This window comes from Dipodomys spectabilis, unplaced genomic scaffold (assembly GCF_019054845.1).
Source record: "Dipodomys spectabilis isolate Male_0828 unplaced genomic scaffold, ASM1905484v1 ptg000081l, whole genome shotgun sequence".
NCBI classification, from domain to species: Eukaryota; Metazoa; Chordata; class Mammalia; order Rodentia; family Heteromyidae; genus Dipodomys; species Dipodomys spectabilis.
This window is the reverse complement of record NW_024870758.1, coordinates 18,173,648-18,198,886: the sequence shown is the minus strand read 5'-3', so window position 1 is coordinate 18,198,886 and position 25,239 is coordinate 18,173,648. Positions and strand designations below refer to the sequence as shown.

Genomic DNA, 25,239 nt, shown 5'->3' with positions numbered 1-25,239 from the left:
AAGGCTAATGCTCTACTGTTTGAGCCACAGCTCTACTTCTGGCTTTTTGTGGTTAATTGGAGATAGCGTCTCATGGACTTTGTTGCCTAGGGTTGGCTTAGAGCCTAATCCTCAGATCCCAGCCTCCTTGTAATAGCTCCGGATTACAGACATAAACCACTACTGCTCAGCTTTATTTTCATTTAACATAGAGTTTTTAGTTATATTTGTATGAGCTTTGTGGCTACTTTGCATTTCAAAATATCTTACATCTTTTTGGCTTTTCTGTAGAGACAGCACTATCTATATAGAACTTTCTGCAGTGATGGAAATGTTCAGAATTCTGTACTGTGAAGTAGCTACTAGCCATGTGGAATTTGTTTGGTGGGGGAGGTGAGATTTGAACTCCCAGCCTTGACACTAGCGTGGCAGGTGCTCTAACACTAAAGAGTGAAATCTTTGCCCTATTTGCCCTAGTTATTTTTCTTTATGGGGCCAGTTTGGACTGTAGTTCCTCTACTTCACACCTCCAGCATAGCTGGGGTGCCTAATGCAATCCATCATACCCTGCTTTTTCCTTGAGATTGGGGTCTCCTTAAGCTTTGGTTTTTTTGTTTTTTTCTTTTTTGTTTGTTGCGCCAAGGCTATTCTTGAACTATGTGATCTTCCTAATACTGCCTTCTTAGTAGCTGGGATTGTATTTTTTTGTTTTTTCTTTTTTGTTTTTATCAGTCATGGGACTTGAACTCTGAGCCTGGGTGCTGTCCCTCAGCTCTTCAGCTCAAGGCTAACGCTCTACCACTTGAGTCATAAAGCCACTTCTGGTTTCTGGTGGTTTATTGGAGATAAGAGTCTCAAGACTTTGCTGCCCGGGCTGGTTTTGAACTGTGATCCTCAAATCTCAGCCTCCTGAGTAGCTAGGATTATAGGCATGAGCCACTGATGCCCAGCTAGTAGCTGGGATTATAGACCTGACCTGCACTGCTTGGACAGATGGAACTCTTTGAGCATTTGAAATAGGACTGTAAGAGTTGAGGATGCAATTCCTTTTTTACAGTGAAAGAGGACTGATACTGGGTCTTGAACTCAGGACCTAAGTGCTAGATACAACTCTGAGCTTTAGTGTTTAAGGCTAGGACTCTACCACTTGAGCCACAGATCCCCTTTTGGCTTCTTCGTGGTTAATTGGCACTCCAAGGACAGCACCCCAGGCCCTGAGTTCAAGCCTTAGGAAAAAATTTAAAAAAGTCTCACAGATTTTCTTTCCCAGGCTGGTGTCCAACCTTGATCCTCAAATCTCAGCCTCCTAAGTAGCTAGGATATGTGGTAACTAATGGGTACTGTATTGTGTAGCAGAAAAGTGGGTTCCAAGTAGTTAGAGTTTGCCATATAGCTAAATCAAATACTTAAAGCATACCATTAAGTCAGAATAATATATAGCAAAAACCGAGAGGATACTAAATAAGAAAAGGAACAAAATGCAAATTGTGTATTTCTCACACTGTCATCTAAGGACTTTGGCATTTGAAAGGTCAAGTTCTAAAAATGCTTTGCTCTGCATACATTTAGTTGTGTGAAAAAGCACAAATATGCATGTTGAAAGGTACAGTCAAAAAAGGATGAAAGGGAAGAAATTCTATGAATAAGTATTGAAATTGTTTGGAATATTATCACTAAAAACTTTTTTTGTTGTTTGTTTTTTAGGTACAGCATCTGGCGCAGTACGTACAGTTTAAATTGTTATATTTATTTCATTATATTTCTTTAACCTGCTACACTGGTCTTCTCTAAAGGTTATCTCTAAATTAATTTTCTATACCAAAGGTTGAAAAATGTAATTTCAATGAGACTTACAAGAGAAATTGTGTGTTAGTTTGTTTTGTATGGCTGTATCAAGATAATGAGGATGGTCACTAAGAAGGAGACTACATAGCACACTGTTCTGGGGCCTAAAAATCCGATATCAGCCCCTTCCAGTCTGTTTGGAATCCATGATCAGGTCACTCCAGTCTTCTGGTGGCAGCTACTTGGCTACTTTGCAAGAAGACAGAAGATATTGCATTGTAGCATGCATGACAGAATAGTATGTGGTGTGTGCAGAAGAAAGGAATGAAGCTAAAACAGGATAAATTATTGGCATAACACCCAACTGTTGCAGTTACGGTTCAAGTTCATGAGAGCAAGAACTCAGGCTCTGGAGAGAAACATTAATTCTTAACAATATAGTCACTTTATTTTTTTTGGTCAGTAGTGGGGCCTGAACTCTGGGCCTGGATGCTGTCTCTCAGCTCTTCAACTACAACTTGAGCCACAGCACCACTTCCAGCTTTCTGCTTATTTGGTGCTGGGAATCGAACCCAGGGCCTCGTGCATGTAAGGCAAGCACTCTTAACAACTGAGCCATCTTCCCAGTCCCTGTAGTTACTTCTTAAAGGTACCACTTCCCTCCATGGTCTCATTGAGGGAATATGCTTCAAGTTAAATTTTAGTGAGAATAAACCATATTTAAACCATAGCAAGTAGAAACATATTTCAATTTTTTAAGCATTTGAATTCTCTCCATAAAAGTTAGAAAGGAAAGTTTGTAAATATACAGTAATTGTAACCTTGTGCTTTAAGTATTAGTGTTTATTACTTTAAGCCATATGTTTTTGTGCCACTGCTATGTGTCTTTTTATTTTCTGCTAGATTGTTTTGTTAATACATTTTTGTTAATATAATTTGAATTTAAGTACATAACTGATTTGTACATACCTTAAGATTTTTAGGATGGTGGAATGAGTGACTTTAATGGAGATACATTGTACTCATAAATTGATATATTAATTTGAAACCCTTTGTACAACAAAAGGTGATAATGTTAAAATACAAAGAATTTTAGAATTGTTTAATCTACTTCTATGAAGAATGTTATTGGACTTTTCCTGGGGACTACATTGAATCTGTAATAGCTTTTGATTATTTGACCTATGGGAGGTCTTTCTTTTTTTAATTTTCTTTCAATAGTTTCTGTTGTAGGAACCTTTTAACTTCTGGTATGGTTTATTCTTTGATATTTTACTTCTTTATTTTTGAGGCTGTTGTAAATCTGAGTATTTTAGATTTCTTTCTCAGCATGTTTGTTATTGACATACAAAAATGGTCGTGATGTTTGTGTGTTGACTTTGTATCCTTCTTGACTGAAAATGTTAATAAGATTGAAGAATTTTTCTTTTGGTTTTCAGGGTCTTCTGAAAATGATCATATTTTAGCAAGTAAAGATACTATGACTTCTTCTTTTCTATAGTTACTCTCTTTCTCTTGTGTTACTGTTTTCACCAAGAACTTAGATGCTGCTTAAATAAGAGTGAAGAGTATGGACACCCTTGAGTCATCCTTATTTTACAGGAGATATTTTATACTTTCAGTATAATGTTGGCTGTAGATTTGAGAAATTTTGACATCTATTTATCAAAAATAATGTCTAGTCTTTTTTTCTTTTCTGTTTCTCCAGATTGGGTTCGAGAGCAATACCAGATTTGTAGAGGGAATTTGGAACCATTTCTCTTCTGTTTTATAGACTAGTTTGAGGAACTTTGATATTGGTTCTTTAAAGACCTGATAAGATTGAATAGTTAATCAGATTAGTCCCGTCCTGTGCTTTTACTTTGTTGGGAGACTATTACAGCTTTAATCTTTGCCTTATACTGATTTCTTTACATTGTTTATATTCTCCTGCTTTAATTTTGAGTAGAAATGTTCCCATTTCTTCTAGATTTTCCATTTGTTACAGTTTAATGTTTCAAAATAATTTCTAATAATCCTGTAGATTTCAGTGGTATGTGTTATAATTTTCCTTTTTCACTGTTTTCTGTCTTCTTTCTTTTTTGCTTAGCTTGGCTCTGATTCTGTTAGTCTTTTTAAAGAACTAGTTCTTTGTTTCATTGATGGTTTATTTTGTTCTTTTAGTTTCTAATCCACTAATTTCCACTCTGCTCTTTATCACTTCTTTCTATCTAGTTTTTTATTTTACTTGTGTTATGAATTTTTTTTTTTTACATGTAGTTACCTTTTCTAATCCTTGACTCATTTTTGGCTTGAAATCTGCTTGGTCAGGTATGGGTATGTATCTCTCCTCCTTTCTTGCAGATTTTGTTGGATTGGTTTATCAGTCTCATCCATTCATATTCAGTCTGTACCTATGCTAATGAAGTGAGGTTCTTAACAGCCAACAGTTGGATCTTGATTATTTTGTTTTTGTTACTGCTACTACTGTTGTTTAGTGTTTTTGGTGCCAGTACTATTGCTTGGACTCAGGGCCTGGGTACTGTCTCTTAGCTTTTTTGCTTGCTTAAAATTGGCATTTTTCCACCTGAGCCACACTGCCAAGTCCAGCTTTTTATTGATAAAATGAAGATAAAGAGTCTCTGGGATTTGTCTCCCTAGGTAGCTTTGAACCATGATGCTTAGTTTTCAGCCTCCTCAATAGCTAGGACTGCAGGTATGAGCCACTAGAATACAACTTCCATCTTGATTTTTAAAAAATTCTAGTTACCCAGTCTATTTTTAAATTGGAGAGTTAACATCCTTTACTTTTAAGGTTTTTTAGTTATCTTTTCACTTCTTTTTTGTTTCCCAATGTTTTTACTCTTCTTAAAATATGGTCCCTTTTTATACTCCAGCTCTTCATGGAGTCACATGGAGGAAACTAGTTTATCTAGTTTATCTGGGAAGCTGAGACATGCAGGATAACAACAGGGTGAGGCCACACAAAGCCTTCTCAACTAATTACCAGACACAGTGGTGTGTACCTGTCATTGTAGCTTCTTGGAAGTATAAGCAAACAAAGTCTACGCTCATATATCCACCTTAAAAACAACCAGTGCAAAAAAGGACTGGAGGCAGTAGATGAGGCCCTAAGTATAAACCCCAGTATCCTTCCCCACCCACTAGTGCAGCCTATAAAGACAGGTAGAACTGTGTGGTTCTCATTTATTTTTTAAGGCCCTGTGCACAAGTTATTAAACCCTCCTAAACCTTTATTATCATTAGAATGGAGTTAGCAGTTATACCTGCTTTATAGTATGTTTATGAGGTTTAAGTGAAATAGAATATCAAATTGGTTATTTTAATTAACTTATCTATCACTCCTTTTCACATTATTTGCCTTTTTTCTCCATCATGCTTTTCATAAGTTCTGCTGAATTTCCTACTCTTGATACCCTTTATCCAGTGTGACTTAAGAAGTTTATACAGTTTTAGAACTTACCGTAGAACTTTATTTAGGTAGAATTTTGAGATTCTACCAAGTACATTAAATGGTTTTAGAAGATAAATACCCTATTTAATGTATGAAATAATACGCCCATATAACTATCCTTGTATAAATATATGAATGCATTGCCTTTTGATAAAATATCAGTGTAGTTTAACACCTGAAAACAAGTATGTTCCAGCACCTAGAATAATTGTTCCAGCTATATTGTAGTTGTTTCCCTTATTATAAGGTCTGAGAAAAAGTTAAAGAATTTAGCATATTTTTAGAATTGTCTGTCCCTTTACATCACATAGAAATCCATCCTGATAATACTCATATCAGATGACTTACAGTCATTTTATTACTAAATAACTTGCATTTTATAAAGTTCTTTGAATTCTAGTGGCCATTTTTCCTTTACATTAAAACTAGTTCTATTTTCAGAAGTTACAGAAATAAACATCTTACCTTATCTATGTTTCTTGCTGTGGTTTGTAAGAAATTTTGAAAAGTAATGACAGAATTCTCCTATCATCTGGGAATAAAATGTTTTTGGTGAAGCCGGGCACTTCACGCCTGTAATCCTGTCTTTTCAGGATGGTGAGATCTGAGGATCATGGTTCAAAGCCAGCTGGGCAAGAATGGTTGTTTTTTTGTTTTTGGTCGGTTGTGGGGCTTGAACTCTGGGCCTGGGTGCTGTGCCTGTGCTCTTCAGCTCAAGGTGAGCACTCTACTGCTTGAGCCAGAGTGCCACTTCTGACTTTCTAGTGGTTTATTGGAGATAACAGTCTCAGAGACTTCCCTCAGCTGGCTTTGAACCGTGATCCTCAGATCTCACCATCCTGAAAAGACAGGATTACAGGCTTGAGCCACCGGTGGCTCCCGGCTTCTGTGAAACTGTTTATCTCCAATAAACACTAGAAAACTGGAAGTGGCACTGTAGCTCAAGTGGTAGAGCACTAGCCTTGAGCTGAAGAACTGAGGGACAGTGCCCAGGCCCAGAGTTCAAGCTGCATGATCGACCAAAAAAAAAAAAAAGAATAAGAACAATGTTTATGCTGAGAAAATGGGAAAAATAAATCAGTGTTTTCAGCCATATTTCCAAAGCAGAATGGAAGCCCCTGGCTCTTTTGAGTAACTATGATACTAGGTGTAATCTCACAGTGCCCAAAGTTTAAATACATACAAAAAAATAGGGTTTGAAATAGTTCTAATGATTCTTACTTTATGGTTTTTTAAAAAAAGAAATAACATTGCCCATATTCTTAATGCCAGAAAGGATATTGTTTGACCTGTAATGGAAATCATCACCTCAGAAAAAATTATCCAAATGTGAAGTTAATGGAATATGAATAAATATCTTGTTCTCCTTTTTATGTGTGTGTAACAGTGATACATGATAATAAAAAAAGTTCTAAAAACCAATTTTTCAGTGCATTTAAAGTAAAATCTTATTGTTTAAAAAAAACATGTGGTGCCAGGCACCAATGGCTCTTGCCTGTAATCCTAGCTACTCAGGAGGCTGAGATCTGAGGATCGTGGTTCAAAGCCAGCTCAGGGAGGAAGTCTATTAGACTCTTAGCTTCAATAAGCCACTAGAAAGCCAGAAGTGGTCAGTGTTCACCTTGAGCTGAGGAGTGCAGGTACAGAACTCAAGCCCAGAGTTCAAGCCCCATGGCCAAAAAAAAAAAACATGTGGCCTTGATTGGACTTTTCCCTCAAAAATGTATACTCAGCTTTAAAGCCCTCCTTCAGCTATGGTTACAAATTTATTGCTATTAAAAATGATAGTTGTCAAAATTGACCTACTTCCTTTGATATAATCCAATAATTCTTCCATTCATGATAACTTAGGTAAAACTTCAAACCAATATAACTTTGATGCTAGAAAACTTGAGTTGATTCTTTGTGGTTGTGTTGAATACTGATTATAAATCTAAGTTTATCTTTTATATTAATTATTTTTACATAAAATCTTGAGACATTGGGATTCATATTCCTGTTAAACTTCATCCTGTTGATAGTTAAATTCTGATTGTCATCCAGAAGCTGGTTTTTTTTTTTTAAACTTCAGATCTATGCCTTTATATCATGCAAGTTTAGAATGTTTAGTTTGATAATCTTTTTCTTGGGACTAAAGTAGATGATGAATTATCTACTAGGCATGTATTTGTATTGAGGGTTGTCTTATACAAAAATGTAAAAGCTATGGAATTTGGAGATAGATTCTAAGACTTGAATTAATTCATGCTGCTTTTGTAGTATGTAACATGTTCAGTTCCCTCCCTACTTCTAAAATTATCCTAAATGACTTGGAACATCAAGAGTATGGGCATTTTGTACTTTTAGTTGATACGTCATAAATTATTGCCCTAAAACTCGATACTGTCAATAATGTTGCTACATAATTCATATTTTTCTGTAATTTTTTTTTTGCCTCAGAAATCAATGTGGACAGAACATAAATCACCTGATGGAAGAACTTACTACTACAATACTGAAACAAAGCAGTCTACCTGGGAAAAACCAGATGATCTTAAAACACCTGCTGAGGTAAAAGTTTGAGGGCTAAAATCAGGACCTGTTATATAGAGTGAGGTATATTTTTTAGGATTTTATATTTGTATTCCAAAGAGCAGTACTGTCTATGTCTCTGAAGATGTCAGATTATGAGAGAAAAGTATTGTTATCGTCAAACTATTCATCAAGAAGATCAATTAAAATCATTTTAAGGATAGATTTATTGTATTGACTAATTTTATCACTTTGTAAGTACTTAAATTTTTTCCATTAGGGTTAAGGATAATGAAGAAGTTAAATTAACTAAAATATTTTTCCTCTTTATAAAAAATACTCGTAAAAAAGTAAATTTTATTTTGTGTTAACCATCTAAAACTTACAGGCAAATGGTAGTAAAAATTATAATTGTAGCAATAAGAAACTGGATGCTGGGCTGGGAAGTTGGCTCAGTGGTAGAGCGCTTGCCTTGCATGCATGAGGCCCTGGGTTCGATTCCTCAGCACCACATAAGCAAAAAGAAAAAAGCCGGAAGTGGTGCTGTGGCTCAAGTGGTGGACTGCTAGCCTTGAGCTAGGGACAGCGCCCAGGCCCAGAGTTCAGGCCCCACGACCGGACCCCCCCAAAAAAAAAAAGAAACTGGATGCTAAGTAGTTGATGGACCAACACTTTGCTCTCACGTATTTTCTTAGCAAGGGCTATGTCTTTGTTTTCTTCTCTTAAGTAAGGAGCTGAGAAGGAAACCTTGTTTTGTAGTCTACCCTTCTAATTAGTTGCGGAGAGGAATTTGTTAGATAGTAAATTTTATTTATCCAATTACTGATGTTTTTTAGTGTTATTTTCTTAATTACACACATTGTCCAAGGTACACAGTTTTCAGTTGTTTTACTGTGTACCATGTAAATGAATTCACATAGGGTTGTATTAAATTTTATCGTGAAACTAAAATATAAACATGGCTTTGCTGACCACTGAATTTTATATTTTTCTTTTCATTAGTATTTGTGAAATAAGGATAGGTTATGAATATAGAAGGAAGCCCAGGAATTGAATTTCACTTAGACCTAACTTTCAGTTTTAACTGCTTCTTAATAGATGTATTACCTGAAACAGGTTCCTTTTTCAAGTAACACTATTACTGAGAATTATCTAAATTTTGTGGTACCATTGTAATAATTAAGTAATGTATTCAAATGATGTTACTAAGTATTCAATAATAACATTATTGTCAGGTCACAATATTTAAAATTATAAAAGATGATGAAAGCATCAATGTGAATGATCAACGAATTTTTTTATTCTTTAGCAACTGTTATCTAAATGTCCCTGGAAAGAGTACAAATCTGATTCTGGAAAGCCTTATTATTATAATTCTCAAACAAAAGAATCCCGCTGGGCCAAACCTAAGGAACTTGAGGATCTTGAAGGTAAAATTGGAAAAAATAATTACTTTTAATGTTTTTACATACATATGTTCACTTTCCTGGTAGGATTACTCAAAGGCTTCATTTTTAAAATTTTTGTTAATTTAAATGATTAGGACATTTTAAATGATGTGACAGTTTTATGGGTTTTGTTGCTCTAATCTCAGTTATATAGATTTTAAATAGATTTTTATTTGATTTGATTCCACTGAAACTAGGATACCAGAATACCATTGTTGCTGGAGGTCTTATTACAAAATCAAACCTGCATGGTGAGCTGCTTTGATAATTCATTTTCTGTTATATTTAACATTTTTAGAGTATGTCACTAATAATGTTCACTAACAGTGATTGAATAAACCTGCAGTGAAAATTCCCTTACTTCAACAATTCTTTCATTTAAGGGTTATATTATAAATGAGCTTGCGGCTTTTAAAGCTGTATTTGATGGAGGTTTTTTGGTCATATGACACATGATTGGAAAATTGAATAAGAACTTCACATACAAAATTTCTGCTTCTCTCTGGGTGTTGGTGCATACATGGACCATGTGATTTAACCAACTGAAGAATAGTAGATTGTTTTATAACATTGTAAATTAGTTTTGGTATGTTTTTGTAGAAGAATTAAGAAAAAATAATACACCTTATAGGAAAATAATGTCAGTTACCTGAAACATAGAAAAATTTGTCTAAAGAGACCCTAGAACTATGAAGTGTATGCAATTATGAATTAAAATTGAAGTTTACTCTCAAGACAATCTAGTGTCATAAACTAAACTAGATTAGAACTTTCCAGCAAGATAGTAGAGATGGGCTAGTAATTTAAGTTTATGGACTGACATCTGACAGGAAAGACAGTATTAAAAACACTCTCTCTCTTTTTTTTTTCCGGGCATTTGTGTTTGTGGGGCTTTGAACTCAGGGCCTGAGCACTGTCCTTGAGCTTTTTTGCTTAAGGCTAGTGCTCTTCCACTTGGAGCCACAGTGCCACTTCCAGTTTTCTAAATACTGTCATCTTAAGCATGTTCACTTTTTCTATATTTACTTCCATTTCTTCAGGGCATCATAAAATATTTTTGCTTTTTTTTTAGTGATTAACATTATCTTAAGTATTTTTTAGCCATCCTAAAGAGATTTTCAAAACTATTTTCCTTTATAGAGCAATAGGTTCTTTAAAAATATTTTCATAAAGAGTTGAGCTTAAGTAATCACTTACATGGAGCACCTGATCCCCTTCTGATTATGAATTAGAGATATTTTGTACCACTAAATTATTGAGTACAAATCTTTAAAGCCTAATTTTAATTATCTGTACTGTCATTGGCTAATACTAATATAAATAGGTAGGTTCCCAGTTTATCCATTTCCAAAGTATCAAGCTCCTTTCTGGTATAACCCTACTACAAATAATTGCTCTGCATAGCTATCTACCTACTTGATAATGCAAATATTAAAATATGCTGGAATTTTATGGGTTCGATAATTTTGAACATAGAATTTTTTTCTAATAAACTAGGGGAAAATACTGTTTTATTCTAGAATTATTTAGACTTTCAAGGCCAGCAGAGTTTGGACAAATAGCATCTTCCGAAGTTTTTCAAATAACTACGCTTTAAAAAAATTTTCCCCCCTTGGTTAATTGCTGCTCTCTAAGCAAGAGCAAGCATTTGATTTTCAAAAGTGATCTTTTTAAATTTTTTTCAGATGCTAAATTAAATCTTACTATATGGTATTTTTCTATATCTCCTTTTTAAGATTGTTTTCAGTAATTGTATTTGAAAACCATGTGGTATGTGACCTTTCCTTTTTCTTTTTAATAGCCATGATTAAAGCTGAGGAAAGCAGGTAAGCAATTTTGAAAATCAATGTGCTATACCAATTTTGTCCTTTGTTTAAGCTGTCTACTACCCTTACACTATAACTTAAAGTGTGACTTCTAACATGTAATACCTTATACTTTGATGTCCATGAAGAAGGTTATCTACTTAGGTGTAGCCGTTGCTAGATAAATATTTGAGTATGGACTATATTTTTTGAATTAAGACTTATTTGGAGAATTAATAAATGATATACTTATATATCTCATATCACAGTTTGTCTTCAGGGAATGAAATGCAGGAGCTTTAAAGTTCTTACAGAAACTTATGATGTATGTCAATATTCATGATAATAGAATCTGTTGTATTATTTTATCAACTTAATTATTGGGCTTTTGAAGTGAAAACTATTTCATGAGTGCTTATTATACATTATTGTGAATTAAAGTTAATATTAGTAGCTGGGTTTGGTGGTACATACCTATAGTGTCAGCTCTCATCAAGGGGGATAAAACAGTATAGTTGTTTGAGATTTTAATCTTTCTGAATATTGTACTAGTTTAATATCATTGGACCTTTCTGTCCTTCAGTTGTTTCTCTCATTTGATGTTACACTAGTTTTGAAAGTGACCTATTTAGTTTTGTAATGGCAAAAGTGAAATGACAATTTTTTTTTTTTTTTAATGTGTAGCAAACAAGAGGAGTGCACCACGGCATCAACGGCCCCAGTCCCTACAACAGAAATTCCCACCACTATGAGCACCATGGCTGCTGCCGAAGCAGCTGCAGCTGTTGTTGCTGCAGCAGCTGCAGCTGCAGCAGCTGCTGCTGCAGCAAATGCTTCCACTTCTTCTAATACTGTGGGAAGTGTTCCAGTTGTTCCTGAACCAGAAGTTACTTCCATTGTTGCTACTGTTGTAGATAATGAAAATACAGTGACTATATCAACTGAGGAACAAACACAACTTACTAATACCACAGCTATTCAAGATTCAAGTGTTGAAGTATCCAGTAATACTGGAGAAGAAACATCAAAGCAAGAAACTGTAGCTGAGTAAGTATAGCTATTTCTCTCCTGAAAATCAATACTGGATTTATTATAAATAATTTCAGCTTAGTCAGTGAACATAATGTGTAAGTAAACAGATGGCAAGCTTAGTCATTAGACAAGTGGTATGAAGCCCTTAAATTCATCCTCAAAAGGGACATATTACCAAAAACTAGTATGTCTAAAATTTTATTTATTTATTTATTCATTTATGGTCGGTCATGGGGCCTGAACTCTGGGCCTGGGTGCTGTTTCTCAGCTCTTCAGCTCAAGGCTAACACTCACTTGAGCCACAGTGCCACTTCTGGCTTTTTCTGCTTATATGGTACTGAGGAATCGAACCCAGGGCCTCATGCATACAAGGCAAGCACTCTACCACTGAGCCACCTACCTAGGCTCTCTGCCTAAATTCTAGAAACTAGAGTTGAAGATACATTTTGGAACACAAATGCAAAAATACAGTATGTCAAGGTACATCATTTGTATACAGTATCCAAAATCAAAATAAATGTAAAAAAAATATATATGATTAAGAAACAGGATTAGTACCCCTCCTTTTTTTTTTGTCAGCAGTGAGATGAGGCTTGAACTCAGGTCCCTAAGTTTTTGTGCTCAAGGCTAGTACTCTACTACTTAGATCTCAGCTTTTTGAGTATCTAGGCATGAGCCACCATCTCCCAGCAATATAGACAGCTGTTGTGGTTTGGGGTTTTGGGGTTTTTTTTTGTTTGTTTGTTTTTTTTAACTAGTCATGGGGCATGAACACAGGGCTTGGGCGCCGTCCTTGAGCTTTTTCGCTACAGGCTGGTGCTCTATCACTTTGGCTCCACTTCTGGTTTTCTGGTGATTAATTGTAGACAAGTGTCTCACAGACCTTAATGCCCTGGTTGGCTTTGAACCACAATCTTCAGATCTCAGCCTCCTGAATAGCAGCTAGAATTATAAGCATGAGCCATCAATGCCAGCTATAGCTGTTAATTTTTATGTGTAGTTTGTTTTTTTTAAATAAGTTTCTTATTGTGAAAATACTGTACAGAGGGGTTACAGTTACATGGGCAAGGTAATGAGTACATTTCTTATCCAGCATTGTTGCTTCCTCTGTAGTTTTTTAGTGTTTTTTTTGTTTTTGTTTTGGTTGTTGTTTGAACAACTCAGGGCCTTACACATTGGTAGGCAAGCACTCTAATACTTGAGCCATGCTCCTAGCCCTTTTATGCCTCCATTACTTTTCTAATAGTGTCTCATTTATAAGCTCAAGCTAACCTAACCCAAGAGCTACCTGTTTATTTTTCCCATGTAGCAAGGATGGCAGGTTTATGCCACTGTATCCAGCTATTGATTGAAAATGGTCTCACACATTTATGCCCAGACTGGCCACAAACTGTGATCCTCCCAAATAGCTAGCATTACAGTTTTGAGCCACTAGACCTACACTTTGAATCTTCCAAAGTCTCAATTTCGGATACTTAATATAGAAAATGTGATACATTTTTATTTTTGTTATAATCTATTCCCTAAGTGTTGTACTTAAATTTTTGTTTATGCTGTTTTCTGTTTTTCAGAATGACACCCCCTCCTCCAGTCAAATACCATTGCTAATGTTTGTTCATTCTTTTTGTTTAAAATCCCTATTTAATAAACTTTCACAAAATAAATAATATTTTGGGGGGGTGTATGTTATATAGTCATCATAGTGATTTATTTCTGCTGTAATAGCATAAATATATTAGCATAGTTGTGTTCCATTAAAATGGTATTTATGAAAATAACAGGGATGTGATTTGGATAATGGATCACAGTTTTCCTAGCATGATTTTGATTAATCTATGCATCCTATATTCATGCATACCTACCCAAATGTTATGGTTATTACGCCATCTGTAAGTTTTATTTTATCATTTATACAGGATCTTGCTAGCTGAAGCCTTAGAAAGACTTTACTTCTCTTCAAATAATGGTGTTTTTAGGATTTAGAGAGTATTCTTATTTTCTAAACTGTATATTTATTTAAGGTATTTTTATTTACTTCAAGTGTTATTTGTCTGTAGTTTTACTCCCAAAAAAGAAGAAGAAGAGAGCCAGCCTGCAAAAAAGACATATACTTGGAATACAAAGGAGGAAGCCAAGCAAGCATTTAAAGAATTATTGAAAGAAAAGGTATTTTAATAACAGATTTTAATATGACATGTAGTAATTGCTGAGTAAATGAAGTTTCACTTTATGTACGTTGGTGCCTTTATTGAAAATGTAAAACCTCATGCACTAAGACTGAAAATAAAACTTAATTTTTTGTTGTTCTTTTGTTTTTTGGGAGGGAGTTGTTTTTGTCAGTCAGGGGGCTTGAACTCTGGGTCTGGGTACTGTTCTTGAACTCTTGCTGAAAGGTAGCACTCAACCACTTTGAACCATAGCTCCACTTTCGGTTTTCTGGTGGTTGAGGTTTTCGGGTAGTTAGTTGATTGAAGGTAAGCATCTCCCAGACTTTCATGCCTGGACTGGCTTTGAATTGCTATTCTCAGATCTCAGCTCCCTGAGTAGCTAGGATTACAGGCATGAGCCACCAACATCCAGCTTAAAACTGAGTTTTTATTGAAGAACAATTGGGAACATTTAAACAAGGTACTTCACAGCATATTTCCACTTTAATGTTTATTAGCTTTTTTCTTCATAACAATTGTCTATTTAATGTAGTCTATAAAAAACAAAATCTAAAATTAAAGTTAAATTTTTCATTTACGTTTTCAACCAGCACTTCCATAAAACATTGGTTTCACCTTAAAAAATTGTTTACCATGAGTATGTTGTTTCCTATTACTGGACATTTTCTCACTTGAAATTTTTATTTAAATGATTTTCAGCGAGTACCATCCAATGCTTCATGGGAACAAGCTATGAAAATGATCATTAATGATCCACGATACAGGTAATAAATACTGTCTTTTAAAAAAATATTTTACTTTGAGCAGATCAAAATTTTCACTATGGATTGCCCTAGCATACGTATTGTTTTGGGTGTTGAGAGTACAGTTGTATGATATGTGATAAAAACCAAAAATCCAAGAATTTTTAGAACCATTAATTATAAGAATTTTCTTAACTTATTCATGAAGTTATTTTTTCAAAGCACTAATATCTGATTCTCCTACCTTTACTTTTTACTTTTATATGGTATGTAATATTTTGTCTAATTTTTAGTGCTTTAGCAAAGTTGAGTGAGAAGAAGCAAGCTTTTAATGCCTATAAAGTCCAGACAGAGAAAGAAGAAAAAGAAGAAGCAAGGTCAAAATATAAAGAGGCTAAGGAATCTTTCCAGCGTTTTCTTGAAAATCATGAGAAGATGACTTCCACAACCAGATACAAGTAAGACTTTTAATGATGCATATGAGTCTTACTGTTTTTGTCATACTTTTTCCTCAAGTAAATTATACACAGTAGATGATACTAAGTTAAGTCCATATGATTGTGAATTGCATAAGGTACCAAAAAAAAAAATCTCAGCAGTTAAATCTATGTAGTAATGAGGATTCAGTAGTCAAGTTTAACTTCATTTGTGGACATGTTTTGTATTTGTGGAATAGATGGCTATTTTCATTAGTAGGTACATATTTTGAACATAAAATTTACTTCTATGGGCAACTTGATAATCTATTATGCTATCCTAGAGAATAGAGATAGTCTCAATGACAAAATATTGCCCAATGTGAATTTTATTTTTTATTTCTAAAAACGTTGAGTCCTTCACTATTTTCTTCATTTTCCTTGGCCAGGCAGAGGAAGAGTATACCAAGAGTTCACATGGTGCTTTTAGATTGGGTTTAAAATTAATAAAACATGGCTGGGCATGTGGCTTAGCGGTAGGGTACTTAGCTAGCATGCATGAAGCCCTGGGTTCGATTCCTCAGTAACACATAAACAGAAAAAGCCGAAAGTGGCTCTGTGACTCAAGTGGTAGAGTGCTAGCCATGAGCAAAAACAAAATGGATAATGCCTAGGCTCTTAAGTTCAAACCCCAGGACTGACAAAAATAATAATAATAATAAAATGTTATTACACTAGTGAAATTAATAATTTCTTTATGAATAGGAAAGCAGAGCAAATGTTCGGAGAGATGGAGGTCTGGAATGCAATATCAGAACGTGATCGTCTTGAAATCTATGAAGATGTCTTGTTCTTTCTGTCAAAAAAAGAAAAGGTATTAAGAATATTGTTTATAAACAAATAAGTCTTTTCATCTGTCTTTATCAATTAAAAGTACTGTGTGGGTTCTCTTTTATCAAACTATTTTTGTTAATTGACCACCTGACAACCACTTTGAGAATGTAAGAAATACTTTTTTAAAAATCTTGTTTTTAACCCATCAGGTTTACAAATACTTCTCTTTTTTGCCTTTTTACTTACAGCACATGATTCTGTTACAAAACTGGCAATATTGTGCAACTATTCCTATGAGAATTAACTTGTAGGATAATGCCTTAAAACATTTGATTCATTCATGTCTTTACAGTATACTGTTAAATTGTATATTGTCGATTGCCAATGGATAATAAACACTTGGAAAAAATATACATGATTATATGGGTTTTATAAAATTAAATATATATGCACATATGTGTATGCACTTGAAGGTAAGTGAAGACCTTACTAGTTAGCCCATTATGTGATTGTACATAGTAACTCAGGTTATAGACTGTGTCTGTCCGATAGGAAGAAAGGCTTACAGAGTTCAGAGCCAAAAAAACAAAATAATGTTTTTTTAGATTCTAGCTTTAAAGAGCATTTTAAATTTTATGTACATTTGTCTGAGTTAGGAAGGGAAGGGGAGCAACAAAATGGGGACACAAAGGACAGAGAGGGAAACCAATGCAACAGCAATACTCACAAGCCAATATGTTGGAAATAATCTGTACAATTGGGTGGGGGAGTTGGGGGGAGAAAGTGGGAGAAAAATGGGGGAGAGGGTAACAAGTTGGACAAGAAATGTACTTACTACCTTACTTATATGACTTAACTCCTCTGTACATCACCTTGACAATAACATTTTTTTTTTAAATAAAAATACAAAAGGAGGATTATGAGCTGGGGAGGGTACTGGTGGCTCTCACTTGTAATTCTAGCTACTACTCAGGGGAGCTGAAATTGGAGGACTGTGGCCCAAAATTAGCCTAGGCAGGTAACTCCATAAGGATTTTATTACCATTTAACTTGCAAAGAGCTGGAAGTAGATTTGTGGCTCAAGTGGTAGAGCATTTGGCCTTGAACGAAAGCTAGGAAAGTGCCAAAGCCCTGAGTTAAAACACTATGAACGAACACACACACACACTCTCTCTCTCTCTCTCTATCCCTCTATCTCTCTGTTCCTCTCATGCTGTCTCTCGAGACATGGTCAAGAACACTATTTAAATTCATGCATAACATTCAAAATTAATCAGAATGTAAAGAAATCTTCAATAATTGCAATTCAAGTGTCTTAATTTTTGTTACAGGAACAAGCAAAGCAATTACGAAAGAGGAATTGGGAAGCCTTAAAAAACATTCTTGACAACATGGCTAATGTAACTTATTCTACTACTTGGTCTGAAGCCCAGCAGTATCTGATGGATAATCCAACTTTTGCAGAAGATGAGGAGTTACAGAGTAAGATTAATGACCAAATAAGAAATACGGTATTAAACAGTGCCCATCAGTAATGAAGAATCATTTTGTTTTTGTATGAAATTGCTTACTCAGTTTTACACAGGAGTTTGGAACAAATGTTGCATTTTCAAGTATATTGTTTCTTTTTCAGTGGTAATTGAGAACAAAATTTCTCTAGAATTTTTAGTTAACTTTAACATAATTCTTAAAATATGTAAATCATAAGTTGGAGTTATTGTGGAATTAATCTATACCATTTATATTTAAATCAACCATATTTTCCTTATGCTTACTTACTGGGGTAGTGTAGTATCTTTTATACAGGTGTGCTGGAGAACCAACCGTAGGGCTTTCCAGCATGCTACGCATTTGCTCTAGCACTGATCCATGCTTCTATACCCAGGGTTGTAACTTCAGAGTTTTGTTAAAAGCAAAAGCATTTCCATTACCTTACATTAGGCTTTCTCAAGTACCTTCTTTTCTGGCTTCCCTGGCTGCCTTTTAGATTATAACCATTTTGTTTACCACTTCTCTAAAAACTTTGGCTCAGTGTTCTTTTCCGTGGGACATAGAATTTTATGCAGTTACATGCTATATAATTATGCTTTAGTTTATAATATACTATTTCTCAGATGTTTTAGTTAATGATAGGCTATTTATCAGTGGTGTTTCTATAAGACTATATTGCCTAGTGATATATCTGTCTAAATTTATATAAATACATGCTATTTTGTTCACACAATGAAATTGTGGCAACATTGAGCAAAAAGCATTATGAAAGACATGGAGTAAAAAGCCCAGGTACCCTAATTTCCCAAAAAGTGATAGACTATTCTAAAAGGTCTTTGGAAATATGATGTTGCTGACATATTGACACATCAATTTTATGTTCCTCTACTATGTTCATATTGTTTCTTTTGTCCTAATTTTTTAGTAAAATTTCCCATAAAACTTGACTATATACATCATTACAATGGCTGGCCCAAGTGGTAGAGCCTAGGGAATGTAAATTCAAACCTTAATACTGTCCCCCCCCCCCCAAAAAAAAATCATTACAAATACTATTTTAGTTTAAAAACAAGTATTTTTGGACAGTGAATTTATAATCTGTACTCAGTTAATTCATCATATAGTCAAACTTTTCCTTATTAATATTTGAAACAATTCTTTATCTGAAAATCATTGTAGACATGGATAAAGAAGATGCATTAATTTGCTTTGAAGAACACATTCGAGCTTTAGAAAAGGAAGAAGAAGAAGAAAAACAGAAGAGTTTGCTGAGAGAAAGGAGAAGACAGCGTAAAAATAGGGAATCTTTTCAGGTAATAAAAAAATCTCAATTCTAGCTTAATTTATACTATGGTGACTGAGCTTGAACAATGATACAGACGTTATCATTTACTGATATTTAGCTCTGTAATTTCAATAGTTATCCATCTATGTTATTGAGTTACTTTAGGCAAGGGAAGATAGACTTGTAGATATTATTTAGAGTGAGCATTAATAAGGTTTTAGTTGAAGAAAACAAAATAAGATATAGGATGACTGAAACAAAATCTGTGACATGTTATTAGTAATCGATGTGTAGTTTCCAGAGAACATGAGAAATAATATGTAGTTTGAGAATCAGACATTCTCTATACATAGAAGTTGTCCTTTAACCAGTGGCTCTTTTTTTATCTCCAGTTACCATTTTTTTTCTCCATCCCTAGAATGAAGTTTGAACTCTGGGCCTTATACTTGCCCAGCATCCTAGCTTGCTTACTCAGCTGGTACTCTACCATTTGCATTGTGTTACTAACCCAGCTTCTTGCTGTTTTTTTTGTTTTGTTTTGTTTTAAGAAAAAAATCTCTAGACCTTTCTGCCTTTGGACCTTTCTGATCTCCGGCTCCTACATAGTTATGGCTATAGGTGTGAGCCATTGGCACCCAACTCCAGTGGTCCTTTATTAATAATAATTTAAAATGTTATAGAAGAATAGTAAATTTTCTTCATTCCTTTTAACCATATTACCCATTTCAATAACTGTTGTAATTGCAATTAGCATTTACTGATGACTTTGTTAAACATTTGACTCTGTAATCTCAATGTTAATGACAGCCTTATAAGGATAGATACTGTTTGGTTGTATCCATGCAGATAGGTGAAGTAACTACTTCACGTAGAGCTAGGATTTTAAACCATGTACTCTTGGTTATAGGCTTTCATGAAAGGATAAAAAATTAAGTCATAGTGGCTCACGTGATCTAGTTTCTTAAAATAATAGTCTATTTGGTTTAGGTTAAGGACATACTTGAATCCTTGAGGATTTTTCGTGTGTAACAGAATTACCTAAAGTGTTTTTAAAAAAAATTCTCCTCCTACCATGTCAAGTCATTAACCATCTTAATGCCATATTGATAGCATTATTTTAGTCCATATTCCTTTAAAACTTACTGTTGTAGTAAGTTCTTTATCTTGGTGATTTTTCTAGAGGATCATTTGGAAAATTATTTAAAATATAGAATATTGAGCTTCACTCTTGATGATTTGATTCAGTATGTCTGGGGTGGAATCTGAGATTTTGCATTTCTTAGTTTCTATATCATATTGATACTTTGAGAATCAGTGAACTATCACCTGAGTCTTGACTACATGGTCAATTAGATTTTAATCTGGAAAATTCGAAGGACAGTTCCGTTTTAAAATCCAGAGTTATAGAAGTTCTGTTCACCTCTATTATTCATATGTAGTTTTTCAAATTTTAACCCCATGTTCACAACTGGGTATAAAACAGGCTAGGAAACCTAAGTTTTTTGTTGATTTGGTTGTGGTGGTACTAGTATGAGGCGTTGAACTCAAGGCCTCACATCTCAGCTTATTCACAGTTGGTGCTCTGTTACATCTTGAGCCATGGCTTTGAAACAATTTCCTCTATGTCTAGTCCTCCTGAGTAGCTATGATTATGGGTGTGTGCCACCAGGTCCCATCTGGAAAAAATACTTTTTATATAAGCAGCTATTTTGCCAAGAAAGGAGAGATCAGATTTGTTTCTTAAGATATAATCATATTCTCCTTCAACTTTGAGCTTTAATGCACCTATGAAAATTTAAATTTGCAGTGGTTTAAAATAAAGAGGTTCATGAAAGGTAATACAGTGTGAGAATGTGATATAAAATATTAAGCACTGTAGAATATTAGAAATGCTGCTGTTTCTGATATTTTAATGAAAATTTTAATGAAGAGATCATAATATGAATCTTCAGTTAACTCTAAATATGGCTTTAAATCAGATTATTACATATATGTGTAACTTAGTTTATGCTTACTGTTATTGTTACATTAAGATGTTTTTGTGCTATTCTACTTTTCAAAGGTATATTTAGAATTTTAGCGAAATGAATTTAGGAGAACATTGACATTTACAATAAAAGATTAGAAATAGAAATGTTTCAGTAATAATGGTTATTTTGGACACTTATTTTTATTACATTTTTGTTTATTTTTATTGAATATTTATTGGCCAATTGGGTAATAAATTTTTGTAACGTCCATAGCAAAGAAATTGGTGATCTTTTTCTTACTTTAAAAATCAGTGGTCAGGTTTATGTTAAGTTATGGAAAGGATTGATGAAAGACTTTTAAGGAGCCCTGAGTTAAAGCCTCACAACTGACAAAAAGAAGATAGTGGTATTGTAGCTCAAGTGGTAGAGTACTCACCTTGAACTGAAGAGCTGAGGCCCAGAGTTCAAGCCCCATGACAGACAGAAGACAAAAAAAATGGAAATCATTTTGCCGGGCGCCAGTGGCTCATGCCTGTAATCCTGGCTTCTCAGGAGGCGGAGATCTGAGGATTGCAGTTCAAAGCCAGCCCAGGCAGGAAAGTCCATGAGACTTTTATCTCCAATTAACTACCAGAAATGGCACTGTGGCTGCATCACCTCAAGTGATAGGTAGAGTGTTCACCTTGAGCTGAAGAGCTCAGGGACAGCACTCAGGCCCGAGCGTTCAAGCCCCACAACTGACAAAAAAAAACAAACCCAAAAGTTATTTAGTGAAGAATATATGAACATGACAAAAAATATGGATGGTGGTGCAGAAAAGTTAATAATGAATTGGATATCAAGCAGTGGTTTTTCAACCAGGAAAATCCTTTGATTGTTGCATTTGAGGGAAAGGTGCTATTGGCATTTTGTGCATATAGACTAACCATGTGGACAAACATCTTAAAATGTCTGAGTCTACCGTCACCCCTAAAACAGAAAAGGCACAAACACTTAAATCCCTGGTAGTAAAATAAATACAATCTAAGTAGATAGATAAAACAGAAACAGATTCTAAGCTCCCTGAAGATAATTCCTAAACTGTTACAAAGATCAAAAGTAAGTTAGCAAGTAAGAGAAAACTGGTGACAACACAGCTGGATTTATGTTGAATAAACGGAATTTCAGAAAAGAAATTCTGATCAGTAAGATTGTATGAACATGTTTGTAGCTCCAAAAAAAAAATGTGCTTTATATGCTATTTTAACTGGATTTTTTTTTTGGTTGGTTGTAGGACTTGAATTTAGCACCTGTGTGCAGTCTCAGAGCTTTTTTGGTCAAGGCTACTGCTTTGCCATTTTGAGCCATAGCTCCACTTCCAGTTTTCTGGTGGTACATTAGAGATAAGAGTCTCATGGACTTTCATGCCTGGGATGGCTTTGAACCATGAGCCCCAGATCTCAGCCTCATGAGTAGCTAGGATTACGGGTGTGAGCCACCAGCTCTAACTTGATCATTTTAAATAAACTTTAATCTGATCCTCCTGGGATATCTAAAATTTAATAATTTTAACATCAGTATTTTTTAATTGGGGTTTTGGTACTAAATTTTGAGAAATCATTGTCTATTGTATTTAAGGCACATAGTTCAGCTTAGCCACTACTTACATGCTCAGAAGCTACATTTGGTGAGTGTTACTGTATTTTAAGAAGAAAAATTATGGGTTATAATTCCCTTAGAAACTAAGGTTTGGGGTAAATAGGAACTATAGAAATTGATGTTACTAAAATGCCTATGTTGCTCTGAAAGTTAACAATAGGTAAGCAGAGGAAAGGGGAAAGTAGAACCGCTTTTTTTAAAAAAATGACTTTCATGTAAAGGATAATAGTAATTCGAAGGAAAGGAAATAGTTTTGAAATCAGATAACGGGTTTTAACCCTTGCTCTTTTACTTTGGGGGAACTATACATCCTCATGTTAGAGGCTTGAAGCATCTGTTAAAACTTTTAGATTTCAAATATAACTAAAATATGGCTTAAGCAAGATTTAAAATCAGAAATGTATATATATTATTTTTTAGTTTTACTTGAATTAGCTAATAGCCAATTTTTATCAAGTAACAAATACTCTTGCACCTATACATTTAGGTAACATTGGTAGAATATTCAACTATTCAAATGTTGCTGTGTAATTAATGTATTTTCGTGTTATACTTTTATTTCTTATGTGCCTAAAGATAACTTCAAATTTATTTTTCCCCAGATATTTTTAGATGAATTACATGAACATGGACAACTACATTCTATGTCGTCTTGGATGGAATTGTATCCAACTATTAGTTCTGACATTAGATTCACTAATATGCTTGGTCAGCCTGGTGAGATTCTTTTCTCTCCAAACTTATAGTTTCAATAGTAGTTGAAAGGGGCAAAGGGGGAAGTTGGTTGTGTTGGGGGGAAGGATGTTTTATGTTTGTTTTATAAACAAAAAAAAAGTAATTGCAGCTCTTTGGTTAGAGCTAGCTTTTGACTTCTTTAGTTTTTTCATTAGGATCAACTGCACTTGATCTTTTCAAGTTTTATGTTGAGGATCTTAAAGCACGTTATCATGATGAAAAAAAGATAATAAAAGACATTCTAAAGGTAAATAACACCTATTAACATATTTTACTTAAAATTTTTCAGTGTTTTCTATGTGTTGTTTATAACAAGATTTCTGGATTTTAGGATAAAGGATTTGTAGTTGAAGTAAATACTACTTTTGAAGATTTTGTGGCAATAATCAGTTCAACTAAAAGATCAACTACTTTGGATGCTGGAAATATCAAGCTGGCTTTCAATAGTGTAAGTTTATTACAGAAAATTAAAAACCTTATTTTAATGGTGCAGTTAGGAGTTTATTCAGCTAAGTTATGTACAATGTAGACTACTAAAATAAGGGGATATGGATATAACATGAACAATCTTGCAGGTAAGGTGAAAGAAAACAATGGCCTATGTTAAGCTTCCTTGGCTTAAATTAATTGACTAATTCCCCTAATTATTCAAGATGTGAAGTTTTCTAAGATGTGAAGTCTCTTCTAAACAGTAACAGTGTAACTGGTTCAATACAATTTTTCTAATAGTTGCTGGAAAAGGCAGAGGCCCGAGAACGTGAAAGAGAAAAAGAGGAGGCTCGGAAAATGAAAAGGAAAGAATCTGCATTCAAGAGCATGTTGAAACAAGCTACTCCTCCAATAGAGTTGGATGCTGTCTGGGAAGATGTATGTTTATTTGTAAATCTTCTATAATTATTGTTTACAGGAAAAATCCACAGAAGCTTAAAATACTTGTAGAATACATTAAATATCTTTATAATATACAAAAAGTATATTAAATATATACCAAAAGTATATCACTTCAACTTTTAAGGAATTTTTGTTAAAAATGACTGTTGAAGGAAGAAAATAGTGCCCTTTGAGGATATGGCTTTATCACAGTTTTCACTTATTGATACAACTCCTTTTAGGTATATTGATATGTTTGTTTATATATGTATACCATACCTTAAATTTCCAGATCCGGGAGAGATTTGTAAAAGAGCCAGCATTTGAAGACATAACTCTAGAATCCGAAAGAAAGAGAATATTTAAAGATTTTATGCATGTGCTTGAGGTAATTTTGTTTCTCGTAACTGGTTGAAATGTTATAAAAAAGAAAAAGTTGCTAGGTAGTTTAGCCTTCTAATCCTAGCTATCTTGGAAGTCTGAGAATGGGAGGATCATGATTTGCAGTCATTCTGGGCAGACAAGTTCACAAGGCTTCTTACTTACTCCATAGTTGGGCACAGTGGCACATGACGCCATCCAAAATTATGTAGAAGTGTGAGATTGAAGTCACAGTATCAACGCAGCATGTCCATAAAAGTCCAAGAGACTCCATATCCATGGCTGGATTCAGTGGTGTGTGCCTGTGATTCCAGTAACACATTGGAAGTCAAGAGTGATTGAGGGGAAGCCCAGACAGAAAACAAACCCCGAAGGTGGCTCAGTGGTAGAGCGCTTGCCTTGCACGCCTGAGACCCTGGGTTCGATTCCTCAGCATCACATAAGCAAAAAGAAAAAAGCCGGAAGTGGCACTGTGGCTCAAGTGGTAGAGCACTAGCCTTGAGCTGAAGAGCTGAGGGACAACGCCCAGGCCCAGAGTTCAGGCCCCACGACAAGACCCCCCCCCCCCCCCCCCCCAAAAAAAAAAAAAATAACCAGTAAGAGAGAAAACCAGTCTAGAAAATACAAGGCCCAGAGTTTAAACCCAAGTATATTTTCCACTGCTTTTATGCAAATGTGGTATCTTGGGTAGTAT

General features: G+C 34.5%; 1 protein-coding gene across 8 annotated transcripts in view; it reads left to right on the top strand.

The window, feature by feature from the left end:
- The window catches only part of Prpf40a (pre-mRNA processing factor 40 homolog A), a 48,075-nt gene that overhangs the window by 18,626 nt on the left and 4,210 nt on the right, over positions 1 to 25,239 (top strand). For 2 of the 8 annotated variants that reach the window (XM_042683578.1, XM_042683575.1), the window contains exons 5-21: positions 1,684 to 1,700; positions 7,658 to 7,768; positions 9,039 to 9,159; positions 9,375 to 9,428; positions 10,979 to 11,003; positions 11,667 to 12,029; positions 14,072 to 14,180; positions 14,882 to 14,946; positions 15,219 to 15,383; positions 16,107 to 16,215; positions 17,507 to 17,657; positions 18,846 to 18,979; positions 23,162 to 23,276; positions 23,438 to 23,541; positions 23,626 to 23,742; positions 24,024 to 24,161; positions 24,457 to 24,552. In XM_042683578.1, the coding sequence (XP_042539512.1) occupies positions 1,684 to 1,700; positions 7,658 to 7,768; positions 9,039 to 9,159; positions 9,375 to 9,428; positions 10,979 to 11,003; positions 11,667 to 12,029; positions 14,072 to 14,180; positions 14,882 to 14,946; positions 15,219 to 15,383; positions 16,107 to 16,215; positions 17,507 to 17,657; positions 18,846 to 18,979; positions 23,162 to 23,276; positions 23,438 to 23,541; positions 23,626 to 23,742; positions 24,024 to 24,161; positions 24,457 to 24,552 (1,994 nt within the window). The remainder of the gene's footprint in view (positions 1 to 1,683; positions 1,701 to 7,657; positions 7,769 to 9,038; positions 9,160 to 9,374; positions 9,429 to 10,978; positions 11,004 to 11,666; positions 12,030 to 14,071; positions 14,181 to 14,881; positions 14,947 to 15,218; positions 15,384 to 16,106; positions 16,216 to 17,506; positions 17,658 to 18,845; positions 18,980 to 23,161; positions 23,277 to 23,437; positions 23,542 to 23,625; positions 23,743 to 24,023; positions 24,162 to 24,456; positions 24,553 to 25,239) is intronic. The other 6 variants (XM_042683579.1, XM_042683571.1, XM_042683574.1 and 3 more) reach the window with 3 other exon arrangements.